The sequence below is a fragment of the Dioscorea cayenensis genome, chromosome 2 (genome assembly GCF_009730915.1).
Source record: "Dioscorea cayenensis subsp. rotundata cultivar TDr96_F1 chromosome 2, TDr96_F1_v2_PseudoChromosome.rev07_lg8_w22 25.fasta, whole genome shotgun sequence".
In the NCBI taxonomy this organism is placed as follows: Eukaryota; Viridiplantae; Streptophyta; class Magnoliopsida; order Dioscoreales; family Dioscoreaceae; genus Dioscorea; species Dioscorea cayenensis.
Genome location: NC_052472.1, coordinates 21,136,785 through 21,154,840, shown reverse-complemented (window position 1 = coordinate 21,154,840; position 18,056 = coordinate 21,136,785). Strand labels below are relative to the sequence as shown.

Here is an 18,056-nt window from a genome sequence, read left to right as displayed (position 1 = left end):
TCTCCTAAATATTGTAACCCTAGTGACGTGGGCCCAGGGTATCCACAAAAGCTTTCCGACGTCCACGTCACCAAAAATCCACCGAAAATCCCCAATTACCCTGTCGAAGAAATGAAATTAAAATTTGATGTTCATTTTGATACAAATTGAAAGTTAGTACTCAAACTGATGTAAGACCAAACTTAAGTACTCATTAAAAAAAATTTACCCGTATGAACCGATCGTTAAAGACTTGTTTCATGACATTTGAATTTATGAAATTACAATATTTCAATTAAAACAAAAAAATAGTACCTTATCATTGAATAAACTTAATAGTACTGTTAATTCACAACTTTTTTTTTTTTAAAGAAAAAAATTTATGATTTTTTACATAACTATTTAATTTATTATGGGTATCAAGTTTTGGATTATTGGTTGTGTTTTTGTTTCAATATTTGCTTTTTCATGTCACTAGTTTTCTTTTAGATTTTGCAACTAAAGCAAAATTTCTATATTTGGCCTTATTTCTTATATTTAGCCTTAATCTTTAATATTTAATATTTTTAATAAAGAATTCTCCCAAAAATTTCAAAAAGTACTTTTAAGATTATTTAAAAATATTGTTAAAAAAAATTCAATTAAATATTTTTAAATATTTTTGTCCATAAAAAAATACATGGATTTTTAAAGAATATTAGCAAAATATAGATGGGAAATAATTTTCTATGTGAACGTAGGAAATTCACAAGGATTTTTAATGGCACAATCACAAAAGCCCAAATAAAAAATTTATATATTATGGTCAGTCATAGAATTATTTATTTTGGATACATGTGATTGAATTGAATATTTTTTTAATACATATTATTATCTATCAATGGGAGTGGAATGCTAGTCAAAATGAACTCTTAATACTCTAACTATTTTTACCAGAGAACAACAAACTTCGAAAAACTTAATTGGACTAGTATTGCACTTATCTCTAAGATAGACAATACTAGTTGCATTTTTGCTTTTCTTTTAATAAACCTTATCAACGTATATTTCAAAATCATTCCTAAAATGTTTGTGTCAAGTCTTAACAAGGTGATAGACTCTTTCGTGGATTCAACACAAATAGATTTCATTAAAGACTAGACTATTATAAACAACATTGTTGTTACTGAGAAGCTCATTTTTAATCTCAAGAAATACAATTTTCTGAACAATATCGTTAATTTTATCAAAGCCTTAGACATAGATGGCACTTTTTTTTTTTTACTTGCTCATGCTTGTGGTTTTGGCTCACGATATAATGGATGGATCAAGACCATCTTCAACACTTCTAAAAACAAGTGTTCTTATATACAAACCCTCATGTGAATATGTATGTTTTTAATAAGGGCTTAGGCAAGAAGATCCTCTTTCCCTCCTGTTGTTCATCATAATAGCTAACTCTTTAAGCGCCATGTTTACTCATACCTTATCTGGATCTTAAACTTATCCAAATCTTAAATCTATCTGGGTACAAATTCTATCTGGGTACAATTTACAAAATTATCAAATTATAATCATAACCATATACAAGTTATCCTTGTATTCTATTGCGGGGGCATTGTCCCCGCACCTCCAACCTAAACTGATGCTCTCCTGCACACCCCGTCAACCTAGCGCCGAGTTGGATCCGCGCCTTAGGGGGTGTTACACAATTAGGTTCCACATACCCAACAGTTTACTCATGCCCTTAAATATGGAATTCTATGAGGGTACTCGTAGGGTGATGGGGCAAAATGTGCCATTTTCAATATGTAGACGATCTAATTGTTCTATTTGTTAGTAGGATCAAAGATTTAAGAATTATAAAACTCATCCTTTATCTCTTTGAAAGTCTTTCTAGTCTAACCATAGATTTCTAGAATAGTACTAAGTTTGGGCTTATTACCGATGCTTCAACAACACTGACCCTATGTTGTTCACTAGGCTTTTTCTTCTTTTACTTACTTTACCCATATCTGGCAAGTATCTCTACTGCCAAGATTGGATGAAACTTATTTTAGTTGTAAGATTCAAACTATCCTCATGGAAGGTCAAAAACTTGTCCTTTATCAAAAGATTAACCATGCTCAATTCCGTATCAACAATAATACTAACATATTAGATGTTAGTGTTTAAGTTACTAAACTGGCTTATCAAGGCAACAAATAGGGTTTGAAGGGACTTCTTTTGGTAATGCCTAACATTGATCAACGAGGGTGCTGGTTGATTACTTGAAGAAAAATATATAAATCTTGAGAACAGGGGATCAAGCATATTGACCCTTTAGAAATTCAATAATACACTGCTAGGAAAATGGTGATGGAAAATCACCATAGTGGTTAATTGGTACTTGTCTTTAGTCGTTCAATGTAATTATTATCAAAGTGGGTTCACTTAGAACCTATATCCATTCAGAAAGGCATTCTTCTGCATAAGGATCCTAAATTATTTGTTTGTATTTTGGCTTGCATCCTGCCAATCATTAGAAATGGGGTTACTACTTTATTTGAGCATGGCCGTGTTGAGTATGTGAAGTCTGATGTATGCCCTGACTATACATGATCACGCTACTTGCAAGAGTCCTAGGGCCCGAGCGCCTCAACGGGGGTCTCTCTATTAGTACGACCATGGACATAGGTTTTTCTTGACCAAACCACGTAAAATCCTTGGTCTCTTTGCGTTTGATTGTTTTTTTCTTGTTCTTGCCATTGTTTAGATCCACACCTCATTGTTCGATCCTCAACAAATCATTGGCTCAACGGTATTCCTCTCTAAGGTATTTGGCTTATCATTGGTCAAACTACTGGCACTCATTGGAATTCGTTTGTAATATCCTTACTAGCCCATCCACTGCTATAACCGATGCGCTTAACAAAAATGCTTCAATACTCTTTTACCTAACCAACAAAACACAAAAGTCTAGTGTTGGAAAGGCAGTGAATCACATTTAGGTTGTTTTACCATTTTTTTAATGATGGTAGTCTTACATACTTCTAAAGTTGGAATATGCGGCATGGACCTTGCCCTGAGAAAGCTATAATTTTCAACTAGTTGGTCTGAAACAATAAAGTTCTAACTCTTGATAATATAGCACTACAATGATGCAACAGACTCCCAACAGCCATATGTATGCTTTATCATGATGCAGAGCGATCTATTAATCACCTATTCCTCAATTAACCCTTTCCCTTCCGTACCTAGTACAATTTCAGCAATATACAAGCATCCTTAGCACTCACCCCTATGGAGGAGGCGTGGTCGTCTTGGAGACTATCTCTTAGGCCTTATTCTCCGAGTTATTTAGGAAATTCTGATTGGGGTAATTTTTTGGAACATCTAGTTGGAACGAAATAACCATATTTTCAACCGTCACCCTATCCAACTTATTTCTATTCTAACCAAAATTGATCATATGGTTCTTCTTTAGATTTTTGTAATATTGGATGTTAAAAGATTAAAGTCGGATAACTCCTCGCTGTTAGAGGGTCCATATTCTTTAGGCCCATATTGTTTCAAAACATTCCTACTAAAGGTTTAGTACCACATTGCCTAGCTACAAGGAATTCATCCACTTTATATATAGTACTATTCATTATCCTTTAACCTTGCTTTAGTGGTTATGCTCTCTTACGCGCAGGCGCAGGGGGGTGCAAATTTCAGGGTTTGGATTCAGAAATTAGCTTAGAAATTCTGAACTCACGTAGACGCATGGTGCGGACACGAATGCACCAGATTTATTGGGTGCAGTCACGCCATAGGTTTTTACTTTTTTGCCCTTTATCTTATGTTTCCTTTTTAAAGAACGCCTTATGGCGTGACTGCTAAGTAGCTCAAATATTGTTCGCCCTTGTGCCACCTAGGATGGATAGTCAATTGCATTTTGATTACCTTCGAGGAGATACCACCACTTTTTGATAGCTAGGTTTGGCACCATATTCTTTAGGCCCTTTATCAGCTAGGTTTGACTGTTGAATCCTGGAGAACAACGCCATCTGTGTTCCTGTCACACATATCCTGACTGAACCAAAGCCGGACCCGACATCAAAAGCTTATGCGGAAACCTTGCCAATCTGGGAGAAAAGAAACAAGACTTGTCGTCATACCATCCTCAGCACTCTCTCAAATGAATTGTATGACATCTACTGCGATCTCAAGACAGCGAAAGAAATCTGGGATTCACTGCATAAGAAATACGTAGTTGAAGATGCTGGGGAATCGAAATACGCAATAGGAAATTTCTACGATTTCCAAATGACTGAAGACAAGGATGTATCTTCTCAAATTCATGATTATCATGTTCTGGTCAATGATCTGAAGAATGAAGAAATCATCTTACCGATGCATTCATTGCCGGCTTCCTCATTGAGCGTCTTCCCGAATCTTGGAAACACTACAAAAAAACAACCTGAAGCATAAAAAGGAAACTCATGACTCTTGAAGACATCATTGTACATATCCGAATTGAAGAGAAGAATCGGCAAAGGGATAATGCGAGACAAGATTAAAGAACTCTCATCCAAAGGCGAATCTCATTGAAGCGAGGGATCAAACAAAAAAATCAGAATTTCAACGAGGAATCCCAAGAAATTCAAAGGAACCGGAAATAATTTCAAAGGCTCGCACAAAGATTCAACGGACAAAAGAAGGATGGCTTCAAATTTAATCGAATTTTTCAAACAAAAAAAGAAAAGGTGCGTGTTATGTTTGTGGCAAACCAGGGCATTATGCATCTCAATGTCACTTCAAGAAAGAACCAAAGGAGACAAGTGCTAAAGTCAACTTAACGGAAGGAGGCAATGATGATATCATAGCAGCTGTTGTTTCTCAAGCACTTATGGTGGCGGATGCAAAAGACTGGATTGTAGATTCTGGAGCCACGAGGCACATTTCTGCTGATAGGAATGCTTTCCAATCCTATATTCCTTTAGCCAAAGGTGAGGAACAAGTATTCATGGGAGATTCATCTCCTTCTCCGGTTCTTGGAAAAGGGAAGGTACTTCTAAAACTTACTTCAGGAAAGACTTTATTTCGAATGATGTGTTGCATGCCCACGATCTTCGTGCTAATCTAATATCCGTCTCATTGCTTGGAAAAGGTTTGGAATTAAAGTGGCCTTTGAGTCGAGATAAATTAATAATGTCTAAGAATGGTTTTTCATTGGGAAGGGGTATTGTAGTCAAGGTTTATTTATTCTCAATGTACTCAATGTTAACAATGGAAATAAAGCATCCTCTTACGCTTACATGGTGAATTCAATTGATTTATGGCATGCTAGATTGGGACATGTGAATTTTTCATACATCAAGAGAATGAAAAAACTAGGGTTGATTCATAACATGACAGATTCCAATAAAATTGATAAATGTGAGATTTGTGTAGAATCTAAATCTACCAAAAAATGTTGTAAGACTATTGAAAGGGAATCTGAATTACTAGGTTTAATTCATTCCGATTTAGGTGATTTAAAAACATTCAATGACTAGAGGAGGAAAGAAATATTATATTACCTTTTGTTGATGATTACTCTAGATATCTTGTCTTATACTTGCTTAGATCAAAAGATGAAGCATGTGAAATGTTTATGAAATATAAAAATGAAGTTGAGAATCAACTAAATAAGAAAATCAAAAGACTTAGATCAGATAGAGGAGGAGAGTATGAAGATAATATTTTGAAAACCTTTTGTGAAAACCATGGTATAATACATGAGACAACTCCCCCTTACTCACCTGCTTCTAATGGAATAGCTGAAAGGAAAAACAGAACTCTTAAGGATATGATGAATGCTATGTTAATTAGTTCGGGCGCTCCTAATAATTTATGGGGAGAAGCCATTTTATCAGCTTGTCATATTCAAAAATAGAATTCCTTTTAAGAAAAACTGGTAAAAACTCCTTTTTGAATTATGGAAAGGATATGCACCTAATTTAAAAATATCTTAATGTTTGGGGTTGCTTAGCAAAAAGTACTTTTTACTGATTCTAAAAAGAGGAAAAATTGGTCCCAAAAACTTTTGATTGTATGTTAATTGGATATGCTTTTAAATAGTCTTTGCATATAGATTCATGGTTGTTAAGAGTGACATTATGGAACCTAATACTATTGTGGAATCTAAAAATGAAGATTTTTTCGAACATATTTTTCCTTTGAAATCATGTGTTGATAACATTGCACATTCACCTCATATTTCTTCTAATACTGATTCAGTAAATGTTAATGCCTCTGATTTTGAATTAAGAAGGAGTAAAAGGACTAGGAAAGAACATAGTTTTGGAAATGACTTCATTATATTTTTTGTGGAGGATGACCCTCAATCTTATTCTCAAGCTATCACTTCTATTGATGTTGTGTTTTGGAAAGAAGCTATTAATAGTGAATTAGAGTCAATTTTATCTAATCATACTTGGGAATTAGTAGATCTTCCACCTGGTTCAAAAACTATAGGTTGCAAATGGATTTTTAAGAAAAAACTTAAACCTGATGGGTCTATTGATAAATATAAAGCTAGATTAGTAGCTAAAGGATATTCTCAAAAGATAGACATTGACTACTTTGATACTTATGCTCCTGTTACTAGAATTTCTTCCATTCGAATTTTAATTGCATTAGCTGTTATTAACAATTTAATTATTCATCAAATGGATGTTAAGACAGCTTTCTTAAATGGAGATCTCGAAGAAGAAATTTATATGGATCAACCCGAAGGGTATGTGATTCCTAACAACAAGCATAAGGTATGCAAACTTATGAAATCTTTATATGGGCTCAAACAAGCACCAAAACAATGGCATGAAAAATTTAATCATGTTTTAGTTTCCAATGGCTATTTTATAAATGAATCTGATAAATGTATCTACAGCAAATTTTCTAACAGTGTGGGTGTTATAATTTGTTTATATGTAGATGGCATGCTTATTTTTGGTACTTCGTTAGAAATAGTAGTTGAGACAAAGAATTTTTCTTGCATCTAAATTTGGCATGAAGGACATGGGTGAAGCACATTTTATTCTTGGAATTAAAATTTCTAAATCAGATGATGGAATAATGCTTTCACAAAAAAATTATGTTGAAAAGGTATTAAAGAAATATAATCAATTTAATTGCAAGCCTGTCTCAACTCCATATGATAATGTTTTTCATTTAAGGAAGAATAAAGGGATTAGTGTTTCTCAAAATGAATATGCACAAGTAATTGGTAGTTTAATGTATTTGATGAACTGTACTCGTCCTGACATTGCTTATGCAGTTTGCAGATTGAGCAGATATGCACATAGTCCAAATAAGGATCATTGGATTGCCCTGATAGGAAAACAGTAATCTAAGGGCAGACTTAGATTACCATTTTCCTATATATATATATATAATAACTGTTGACATAGTATTTCTATCTTTCACATTATTAACATGCATACAAAACCAATTCTTAATTTAAACATAATATGCAGTCCAATGTAAACGACATTATATTATCACAAATTAAGAGCTTTCCCTCCCTATTTTTCCTAAATTTACTGCCACAAATACATAGAAGCTAGAATAACTATCATCAACATACCTAAAATAAGCGAATCTCCATTTCCTATTCAGAAGCAATATACTGCAAATCACACAAAGCCCCAAAACAAATCCCAATGCAATACCTGAATAAAACCAAACACTTTCATCTTCATCATCTTCATCATCAAGAACTCCTCTCTGTGAGTTTGGTGGTTGAGATGATTGATAAGTCTGGCATGAAACATTGAGAGGAAGACCACATAAACCATGATTGCCAAAATAAATAGATGGATCTTGAAATGTCAGGAATTGCCCTCTGTTTGGAATTTGTCCAGAGAAATTATTATTTGACAAATTGAGGTGACTCAAAAATGATAATTCAACCATCGATTGCGGAATACCCCCGGAAAGATTATTCATTGATAAATCAAGAGATTCTAAACTACTCATATTGCCAATCTCTTTTGGTAGCTTTCCGCTTAAATTATTTTCTGAATAATTTCAAACTTACCAAATAAGAAAGAGTTGTGATTTCTTCTGGGATTTCTCCTGATAACTCATTGTCTGAAAGATCAATGTAATTAAGAAGCAAAAGTATCTTATCATAATTATCTTCTCTTCCTTTTATGTTTGCCTTGATGTGGTCCATGTAACTTTCTATATTTGCAGAAGATAGGTCCGGCGCCGTCTTCATAGCAGTGAAGTTTCCAAAACTATGCGGTATGGCACCCGATAAATAGTTGTTTGCAAGATCAATAACTTGAAGAGATTCAAGACTACCCAATTCTGGAGGAATACTGTCCGTGAACATATTTGCGCGGAGCTGAAGAAACTGTAATGATGATAAATTTGCTGCAAACCAAGTTGGTATGCTTCCATTCATGTTATTATAACTGAGATCCAAAGTAGACAACCACCCGCAACCTTTCAAAGACGAAGGGATCTCTCCGGATAAATTATTATTGTTCAAATATAAATACGTCAAAGGGATATTTCCCGAACATGTAGAAGTAGGAATGCTTCCATGTAGATTATTGTAAGAAAAATCCATAACTTGCAAATTTGCATGAGAATGATTCCAGCAATCAGGCATTACTCCGGTAATCTTATTATGAGAAAGGTCGAGTACTCGCAAATGCATTAATTTGCATATCGAATTTGGAATGATGCCGGTAATTTTATTCCAAGAAAGATATAACTCAAACAAATTCTTCATCGTCGCACCAGAAACTGAGTTGTTGACTATCTCTGGCAGTGCTCCATCAAGATGATTGTAACTTAAATCAATAAAATCAAGCTTGAGAAGTTTGAATGAACTTGGTATTTGACCTGTGAGATTGTTGTGTGACAGATTTATATGGCGCATATTCGGAGAGAAGTACCAAAACCAGTTTGGCAAAATATCTGCTATTTCTGCATTTGACATGTCAATGGAAGTGATGTTCTTCAACTTCTGAATCCATGTTGGAAATCTTGGTCCCAATTCCAAATCACTCATATGAACTTCTTTAAGTTTGAGTGGTGGAATCCATGTTGAACTCACAACCAATTTGAAAGAATTGGAAGACATGTAAAGATATTCAAGCTTTGATAGATTGTTGAAGTGTGCTTCAGTTAGAACACCCACTAGATTATTTGAGGAGAGATCGAAAACCACCAGTTCTGGAAATAATTTTCCAAGATGTGCCGGGATAGTTCCGTTCAATTTGTTATCAGAAATATACAACTCTTGCAGAGATGGCAGTTGAAATTGAGGGAGTGATCCATATAGTGAATTGGAAGAGAGATCAAGTCTCTGAAGAGATTTAAGATTTCCAAACCAACTTGGTAGATGACTTGTGAGTTCACTGTTTGTCCATTGTAATATCTTCAAACTTTTCTGAATGCATCCAGAAAATGCTTCTTCTAATTCAATCAATTCACCATTAAAATTGTTCCATGAAAGATCTAGTCTTTCCAACATGCAGAGTTTTCCGAGAGTTGCTGGCACTCCTTCTAAGACTCCATTGTTTGTAAGATTAAGGACCTTGAGAGAAGTTAATTTTCCAACATCACTAGGAACAAGGCCTCGGAATGAATTGTAACTTAAATCAAGGTACTCAAGATTAGTGAGATTGAACAACCAAAGAGGAACTACAGAGCTAATATTGTTACTCGAAAGATCAAGTATGCGAAGATAAGAAAAATTAACATAACTAACAGAATGAGGGACATGAAGATTACAGTCAGATAAATGCAACTCAGATAACATTGGAAGTGTGTTCAATGTTTTAAGCAAGTTTGGCGCTCTGGAAAGATTCAAATTGTCCAAGTTCAAGTACTGAAGAGATGAAAGATTTGCAAGCCAATGACTACCAACCAAAAACACAGTATCATAAGACCAAACAATATTAGAGAGATCAAGGTAATGTAAGTGAGATAGATTGCCAAGTTGATGAGGAACTGGTCCGAGAAAGCCGGCATTTGAAAGATTAAGATATCTAAGACTCCCTAGTGAACCGAAAAAAGTTGGAATTCTAATTCCTACGAAATTGTTCATGCTAAGGTCCAGGTATCTCAAATGTTTCAATCCAATTAAAGAAAAGCTGATCTCACCTCCGAGGGCCTGCTCAGAGAGGACCTCATCCGACTCAGTGTTTCGGAGATCAAGCTTTATAACATGGCCCGTCTGGTTGTCACACTGAACACCAAACCAAATGCAGCAGTCTTCACCAATCCAAGAAGAGAGAAGTTCACCAGGATCAGTGATGCCATCTTTGAAATCAAGAAGCACCTTTTTCTCTCCTTCTCTGCAACCAAAGGTTGGATCACCATTGCAAAGACACAGTTTGAAGTAGATAAAACTCAGCAGCAAAGGCAGCAGAGCTTCAGTAATCTTCTTCATAACCATTGTTTTCAAAGAATGGTTTTGTTGAATTATTTTGCTAGCTTTTATGAGTTTATATAAAGATTAGCTGTTTTAGATTATCAACCTTTGGACTTGGTCATCTTAGAGAATATCTATGCATTGTGGAGCCCAATAATTTAGTTGGGAGATGAGAAGTTGCTAAAACTCATCTTTCAACATTAATACAATGAGGAAATGCTTGTCCTGATATTAATAGATAATGAAGAATGTTGAAGAATATATAACCTCGTGTTTCGAAGATTTGAAGAAGAAAATGTAGCAAATGTAAATGAATATTCAACAAGAAACTTCAAATGCAGCAAAATTTTTCTGCAAGAATAGCTGTTCAAAAATGTTTAATTTGAATGTAGAATGATTCTGCTAAAATTGCTGTTGCTTAACTAGTTCAAGCAAATTCAGTGTGAAATTTATTGTTGAATCTTTCTCTAAGTTTTATTTTCCAACTTGGCCATTAATTACATTGTCCTGTCAATATTAGAAGAGATATTTCTGGGAAATTAAATCATTAAAAATAATCAATTTCATCATCAATCTCCATCTTCTTCAGTTTATTGAATCACTATAAGGGAATGTATAGACACTCATAATATGGAACAAAACTTTATAGTTCAATACATGTAAATGTCCATTAGGAAATAAGTGAGGTGAATTGAAGTCAACATGTTTCATTGTTTTGTTTTTTTATAAATACTAATGAATCACTTTCATTCATTGAAACATAGATAAAGTTTTATCTATTAAACCAACACACAAATTCACAAAGGAAAGTTATCAAGTAAATCAAAGTTAGGGAGATTTCTAACTATGGATTCACTTAATAAAACTTATTACATTTGAAATGTGCATCACCTAGGATTCAAACTCTCACCATTTATGAAAGATTGTAGTAGAGGCCTGATTACCAATAGACCACGTAGTCATTGGTTCCGCCAGCCATATTGGTACACTTTCACTAATACTATAATCAATATTTTATGTCCAAAATTCATTATTACTCAAATGTAAAATTTATAATTTTTTTAGAAAAAATCTAAGGGATAGTTAACCAAAATATTTTAACATGATTCCATTCAATTCATTCTCAGAAAGATCCAACAACTCAAGAGACAGAAGATTCACTAACCAATTTGGTAATTGCCTAGTGAGTTTGGAATCACACCATTGCTCAATGAGTATTTTTTATTTTAAAATTGTAAATAAGCCATGGGGATGAAGCCAGATCTCGGAGTGATCAAGGAAATATAAATGCTAACTAGAATACAAAGTAGTTAGTCATGCCACCTCCATGACTTAAAAAATAAAAATAAAAAAATAAATAATGAAAGAAAAAAAATATAAATCCCTCATTTATTAAAAAAATTAAACAAAGAGAAAAAAAACCACTGGAAATAAAAATAACAAGAAAAATAGTAAAAAAACCCCAAAGGTAGAGAGCATCTTCAACTTCATATGACTTCTAACTTTTTATTTTTAAAAACATAAAAAAAAATATCAAAATTTTATTTAATAAAATAGATAAATTATGAAGCAATGATTTAATAAAAAAAATTACTGTGATTTATCTGATAAAAGCTGTTATATTCGAAACTATGATTTCATCCATTTTTATTAAAAAAATAATATTAAAAAACAATAGATATAATAAAAAAATCAAAGAAAAAACATAAAGAAAACATCAAACATGAAGGCGAAACTTATTTTTTCCAAATTAATTTTATTATTTTTTAGTGAATCTAGAAGCCACTTTAATGGCACCCTACGAACTAATTAATATATTATATATATATATATATATTTTTTATTAAACAATTTTCTTCCCTAGTAAAAGTCCATGGTCCTTCATTTACACAAAGTTTTATTTTATTTTTAAATAATAAAAAATGACAAATTTTTCTTAGTATACTTTGGAAGCAACATCTACCTCCATTATATATATATATATATATTAATATATCGATCGATTCGAGAGAGAGAGAGAGAGAGGAGAGAGATGTGGTGGTTTAGCAGGAAGGGTCCTTCAGGGTTCTCCTACTCTTCCACTGCGGAAGAGGTCACAGAGGGCATCAATGGCAGCGGCCTCACTGCTATCGTCACTGGTATTTTGTTTTGTTTTGTTTTGTTGTTGTTTTTGTTTGTTATTATGGTTTTTGATCAGTAATTAAATTGGTTTATGGTTTTTTCCTTATTTAGTTTATTGATTCATGGGAAAGTTTGTATCTTGGATTGTTTTAGAATAGGTTGTCACTGGAAAACTATGGATTCTGAATCGTTTGCTGTTTATACGCCATGTTATGCTGTGAAATTGAAAGATTATAGCAACCATGGAGATGGATTGCTTTTGCCAAGAAGACCACTAAGCAGGGGTGTGCATAAGCCTCGACGGACCAAAGTGAGACCAAGGCCCTTGCAGGGTGCTGGAACCTCCCGTACACAACCACTATTCGTACTCTCAGAATTATACTCTCATCTGTGATTCGAACTCTCGCTATTTGTGAAAAGTTCAAATGGGACCGGGTTACCGATAAAACACTTGGGCGTTGGTATGGAGATGGATTACTTTAGTTCATTATGTTATGTAGTTTGCTGTCAATCCAGTGGAGTTATACCCAGATCAATTTCATTATGATGGATGGAGACCATGTCAATATCCCTATAGAAATTATATTGGTTATTGTTTTGGGTATGTTATTAACTTATTAACCTATTCAAATTTGATTTCCAATCTCTATTGTTCTATTTATCTGTTATTTGAGTAGTTTTACTTTGAATAACCTCTCAATATAAAAAGGTTGTTGTTTGTAATTGTTGGCTTGTCTTTGAGTTTCAAATTGTAAAGAGTTATTAAAAGAAATTCTCTTTCATAATTATTTTATACCTATGTAGACTTTATGTATCTCATTCTCTCAAAAAATTTGAAAATTATACACTGTAGATGAATAACTTGGGTTTTTTTTTCTAAGGTTAAAATAACGTGTATCTGATTCTTTTATTTGTTTTATCTTGTCTCACATTATTTGGAATGTATTTTTCTGTGAATTTTTTCGTAGATTGTGTGGATGCTCAAACCAAGTTTTGATGTTAATATGATATGCATGACTTCCTAATACTCTTCATAATTCTCTAGAACAAATTTCTGCCTCAATTTATTCATTTATTTATATTCTTTTTAATTAACATCTGGTGGGCTTTTCAACTTTTTGAGAAGACAAAAATAAGCAGTGACACAAATTTGCCTTTTTACTCAAATTCATATAGAAGCTGGGTGATCCGTGTTCAATAATTTGGCATTCCTTTTTTGTATGCCTATTTTGTTTATTATTCAAATGCCTTTTGTGTTTCATTAAGATGTTCTATGCTTCTATTCTCATCCTCTTGCAGGAGCATCGAGCGGTATTGGTGTTGAAACTTCACGAGTCCTTGCATTGTGTGGTGTCCATGTGATTATGGGTGTCAGGAATATGTCTGCTGGTAATGCTGTCAAAGAAGCTATATTGAACAAAATCCCTGCCGCTAAAGTGGATGTCATGGAGTTGGACCTCAGTTCAAAGGCATCTGTGAGAAAGTTTGCATCAGATTTCAATGCAGCAGGCCTGCCATTGAATATTCTCATGTAAGGACATTTGCAAATCAAATCAGTTTGGCCTACCATCTGAATGTTATGGATTTGCATCAATTATATGTATTGTCTGATTAATTTATATCTCTAAAAAAAACAATATTAAATCTAGCATATTCATCATATGATTTGATGATTAGCTTTATATGTTTATTTTATAGAAACAATGCGGGACTTGGTTTTGCTCCGTTCGAGCTTTCTCAAGATGGTATAGAGCTGATTTTTGCCACAAACCATATAGGTACTGAATTATGTATCGGATGCTTAATGTTGTATTTTGAGGATTTGAATATAGAGCAAATCAGTTTTCCTACTCCTATTTTCTAAATATGCCATGGCATTGATTAATTAGGACACAAATAATAGTCAGCTATACCAATTATTTATCTATGTAATTGTGTTATTCCCTTTTAAAAAATTCTATTCTTCCAAATGGCTCAGCCATTTTATAACTGATTTATGTACAGATTTAAATAATTTTGAATGACTCTTACATATCTAATAGCTTTTATTAACTGTAGTAGTATTATAGAGTTTACGAATTACATCTGATTTAATGATTTTGTAGATGTAGGTTTCTTGCATGTCTTTCATTACAATTTCTGAAAACTTAATTTGTAAGCCATTTTTATAAGTTTGTTGTTTGTAACGAAAGGTTTTTTGCTAATCTATTCCTCCTTTTGCAGGACATTTTCTTTTAACAGAGCTTTTGTTGGACAATATTAAAAATACAGCCCATGAAAGTAACATAGAAGGAAGAATCATAAATGTTGCTTCTGATGCATACAAGTTCACATATCGAGAAAGAATTCGTTTTGACAAAATTAGTGATAAATCAGGGTAATAATAACATGACCCTGTTTCTTCCATCTTCATTAATCCATTGATGATCAAGCATTGAGTTGATTTATACAGTGTTCAAGGATTTCCTTACCCTTTCTGGTAGGTACAATGGTTTCTTTAGTTATGGTCAGTCAAAGCTTGCAAACATATTGCACGCAAACCATCTCTCTAGCATTTTGAAGGTATTAATTTTGCTTTGATATTTTTCTGATACATTTACATGTAGCGAGCATCATTTGCAAAGATATTTTATTAGCTATCCTGTTTTTTAACATTACTGAAATTAATTCATGAGTTGTTATAACGTCTAAATGTATTTGACCTATGCTTAGTCAAATGTGTTGCTATGCTTACTGCTTACTTTTCCTGTCTCTAATGTAACCAGATCATGTTATTCTCAGGAACCAATTCCATTTTTTTTTTCTTGAACAGGAGCAAGGCACAAATGTGACTATCAATTCAGTTCACCCAGGCGCAATCGTAACTAATATTTTCCGGCATACTCCTATAATTGGCGGTGATTGCTTTTTATTTTTATGAAATCATACCGTTTTATTTTGGCATGACATATTTAGTGAGGCACACACAAATAAATAAGAAATTTATATTAAGCAACCAAGGGGAAGAAATCTCTAACTGTATCCATTGTATTAGTCATACTTAGACAAGCCGGCACCATTTGGTAAACAATATATCTTATTTAGACTCACCTGACTTACTACTTAGCTTCTTTAATTTCTTTTCTGGAGTTTAGCAACAATACTCTGTATTGTGTCACCAAAAATTTGTAGTTAATTCTCCTTTTCTTTTTCTAGGTGTTGTCACTGCACTTGGCAAGTATGTGATGAAAAATGTTCAGCAGGTAAGATTGTCAAACCTATTTAAATTATTGATGGTTCAAAATCATGTGAATTTTCTCAATGTTGGCAAGTGTATAATTGTTTAAATTGTTTGAATGAATATCAAGTCAAAATAGATATACATGAGCGCAACCGAAAATTTCTCCAAATCATATCTTAATGTACATCATCAAGCCCATTTTACTCTTGTTTCAACATCTAGTTTACAAGTTAATTTCATCCGCCATTGATTAAAACTGACAATAAAGCTTCTTCTTTACAGTTCAGTACGATTAATCTCGCAAGGCATAGTTTTACATTGTTAAATCTCTGCTTTTGATAATCAATGTTCTTATAAAATACGAAATCTTGAAAACCATCGTCAATAAACAATGTGCTGCTCTTGGGTGCTTCTTCATGATGGCTGTGATTTTATGTTTTTTTTTTGTGAACTGTAGGGAGCTGCGACGACATGTTATGTAGCATTGCATCCTCAAGTTAAGGGAGTGACGGGGAAATATTTTGTGGACTCGAATGTTGCTGAACTAAAATCTCATGCTGCAGACCCGGAAATGGCGAAAAAGCTTTGGGAACTCTCCTTGAATATGATTTGATTGACTTAATTGTGGAGGTTTCTAAATAATTGAAAACATTTACTACATTATCATAGAGAATTTTGTGGTCCTTTTGCTTGTGCAGTGGTTTGTGTTGCAAGATTTAAATGATAGAATGAAAACAATGTCTTGTATTTCCTCTTACTGGCAATATAGTTGATATTTGCAGATTTGATGGTGTATTAAGCTCTGACATGTTTGCATGAATGGACTTGACTCATTTATCAGTCTATTTTTGGTTTATGAAAGAAATAATTATGGCCTTTAAAGTGAATGTTTTCACAAAAATTAAAATTAAGGATTAAAATGAATAATGGCTTTAATTCCATGTCTCCAAAGGTAAACTATATGAACTGTTATAATGTTGATTGATGGTTTTTATTTTTAATAAATTTATGGTTTATCCATTTTAAAAACAAAATTAAATAAATAAATAAATTGTTAATTGATGGTGGGGCTATCTTGATATACTAATTATCTCCTTTAATTTTATTTAATAAATTTAGCTACTAAAACAAAAGTTTGGTCTATCCTCCTTTTGAAAAAAAAAAAAAGTTTGGTCTCTCATCTTACCCACTTAAAGAGGAAATGCAGGTAAATTGAATCAGTGATAACATTGAAGGATAACATTGAAGGACATGCATATCTAATATGAATATTAAATATATAATAATATCCTTCCATACATGCTATAAAATTAATCATTGGGTCCCTATGGAAAGAGTCGTATTCTCTATCCTTCAGGGTTGTAAGGTAAAGGGAGATTTATTATTGTGAGTTTGTGATCTTTTAATATATTATTTTGGAAGCATATAACAGGTTCTAATTGTCTCACGTGTTAACCCGTTCCACATAATAAATTCTTAGGAGGTTGTTAACTACCGTAACCAGTGCATCACTGTATATATTTGTCCTTTTGACATTCTAGAGTGGCTCTTGTCGTTATTTGTCAAAATTAAATAAATAAATAATCACCATACTAACATATACAAATCTAATTTTACCAAATAAATGAGAGATTATATGGGTTATTCACTTATTATACTATATACAACATTTAACCAAAGTAAAGTCAAGCACAATAACACCTCAAATAACATTTTCATAATTTCAGATTGCTATTGAAATATTTATATGAAATACAATCTTCAACAACATTCACTAGCAAGGCCACATTTTCTCACCATTATTGTTAAATTTATTGCAATAATCACATAAATCATCTTTATCATAAATATGATCAACAAATCAAGAAATAGCATACCTCCAATTCCTTTTCAGTATCAATGCACCATCAAATTGCCCAAAACTCAGATATAAATCCAAGTGCCATGCTCATCTTTCATAGTGTGCATTAGAAAACCACAAAGTTTTACTATAGAAATTATTTGTATAATAAGTTCAGCTTGCCGATTCTTTTCTTGAAAGTTTTCCTGATAATTGATTGCTAAATAAATTCAAGCTCTGCAGATATGAATGATGTGCTAGTTCTTCAGGTACCTCACCTGATAAGTACATCCAAATGAGTAATGCTATACATCACAAACAGATTTCATGAAATTTGTACCGAATGCTAATCCCGGAGATGGAATTGCTACCCCCAGAACTGGGAATGCTAACCCCAACTCCGGGGTTTCCATTCGACATAGATTTCATGAAATCTGTTCGTGATGTATAACATTATTCGATCCAAACAGGCTTTCAAATGGAACTTGCCTTTCATTTTTATCTCAATGTTATAT

At 33.1% G+C, this 18,056-nt stretch overlaps 2 protein-coding genes across 2 annotated transcripts; one reads left to right on the top strand and one right to left on the bottom strand.

The window, feature by feature from the left end:
• Positions 1–7,580: 7,580 nt before the first annotated feature.
• Positions 7,581–10,384, bottom strand: LOC120274693 (receptor-like protein EIX1). The gene is made up of 3 exons (XM_039281225.1): positions 8,006–10,384; positions 7,638–7,725; positions 7,581–7,594 (listed from the first exon to the last, which is right to left on the bottom strand). Exons 1-3 carry the CDS (start codon positions 10,382–10,384, stop codon positions 7,581–7,583), a joined length of 2,481 nt encoding a protein of 826 aa, XP_039137159.1.
• A 1,991-nt stretch (positions 10,385–12,375) lies between these two features.
• LOC120269364 (short-chain dehydrogenase TIC 32, chloroplastic-like) lies at positions 12,376–16,504 on the top strand. The gene is made up of 8 exons (XM_039276706.1): positions 12,376–12,498; positions 13,781–14,012; positions 14,180–14,259; positions 14,705–14,858; positions 14,965–15,043; positions 15,294–15,378; positions 15,677–15,723; positions 16,159–16,504. Exons 1-8 carry the CDS (start codon positions 12,393–12,395, stop codon positions 16,312–16,314), a joined length of 939 nt encoding a protein of 312 aa, XP_039132640.1. The 5' UTR covers positions 12,376–12,392; the 3' UTR covers positions 16,315–16,504.
• Positions 16,505–18,056: the final 1,552 nt, after the last annotated feature.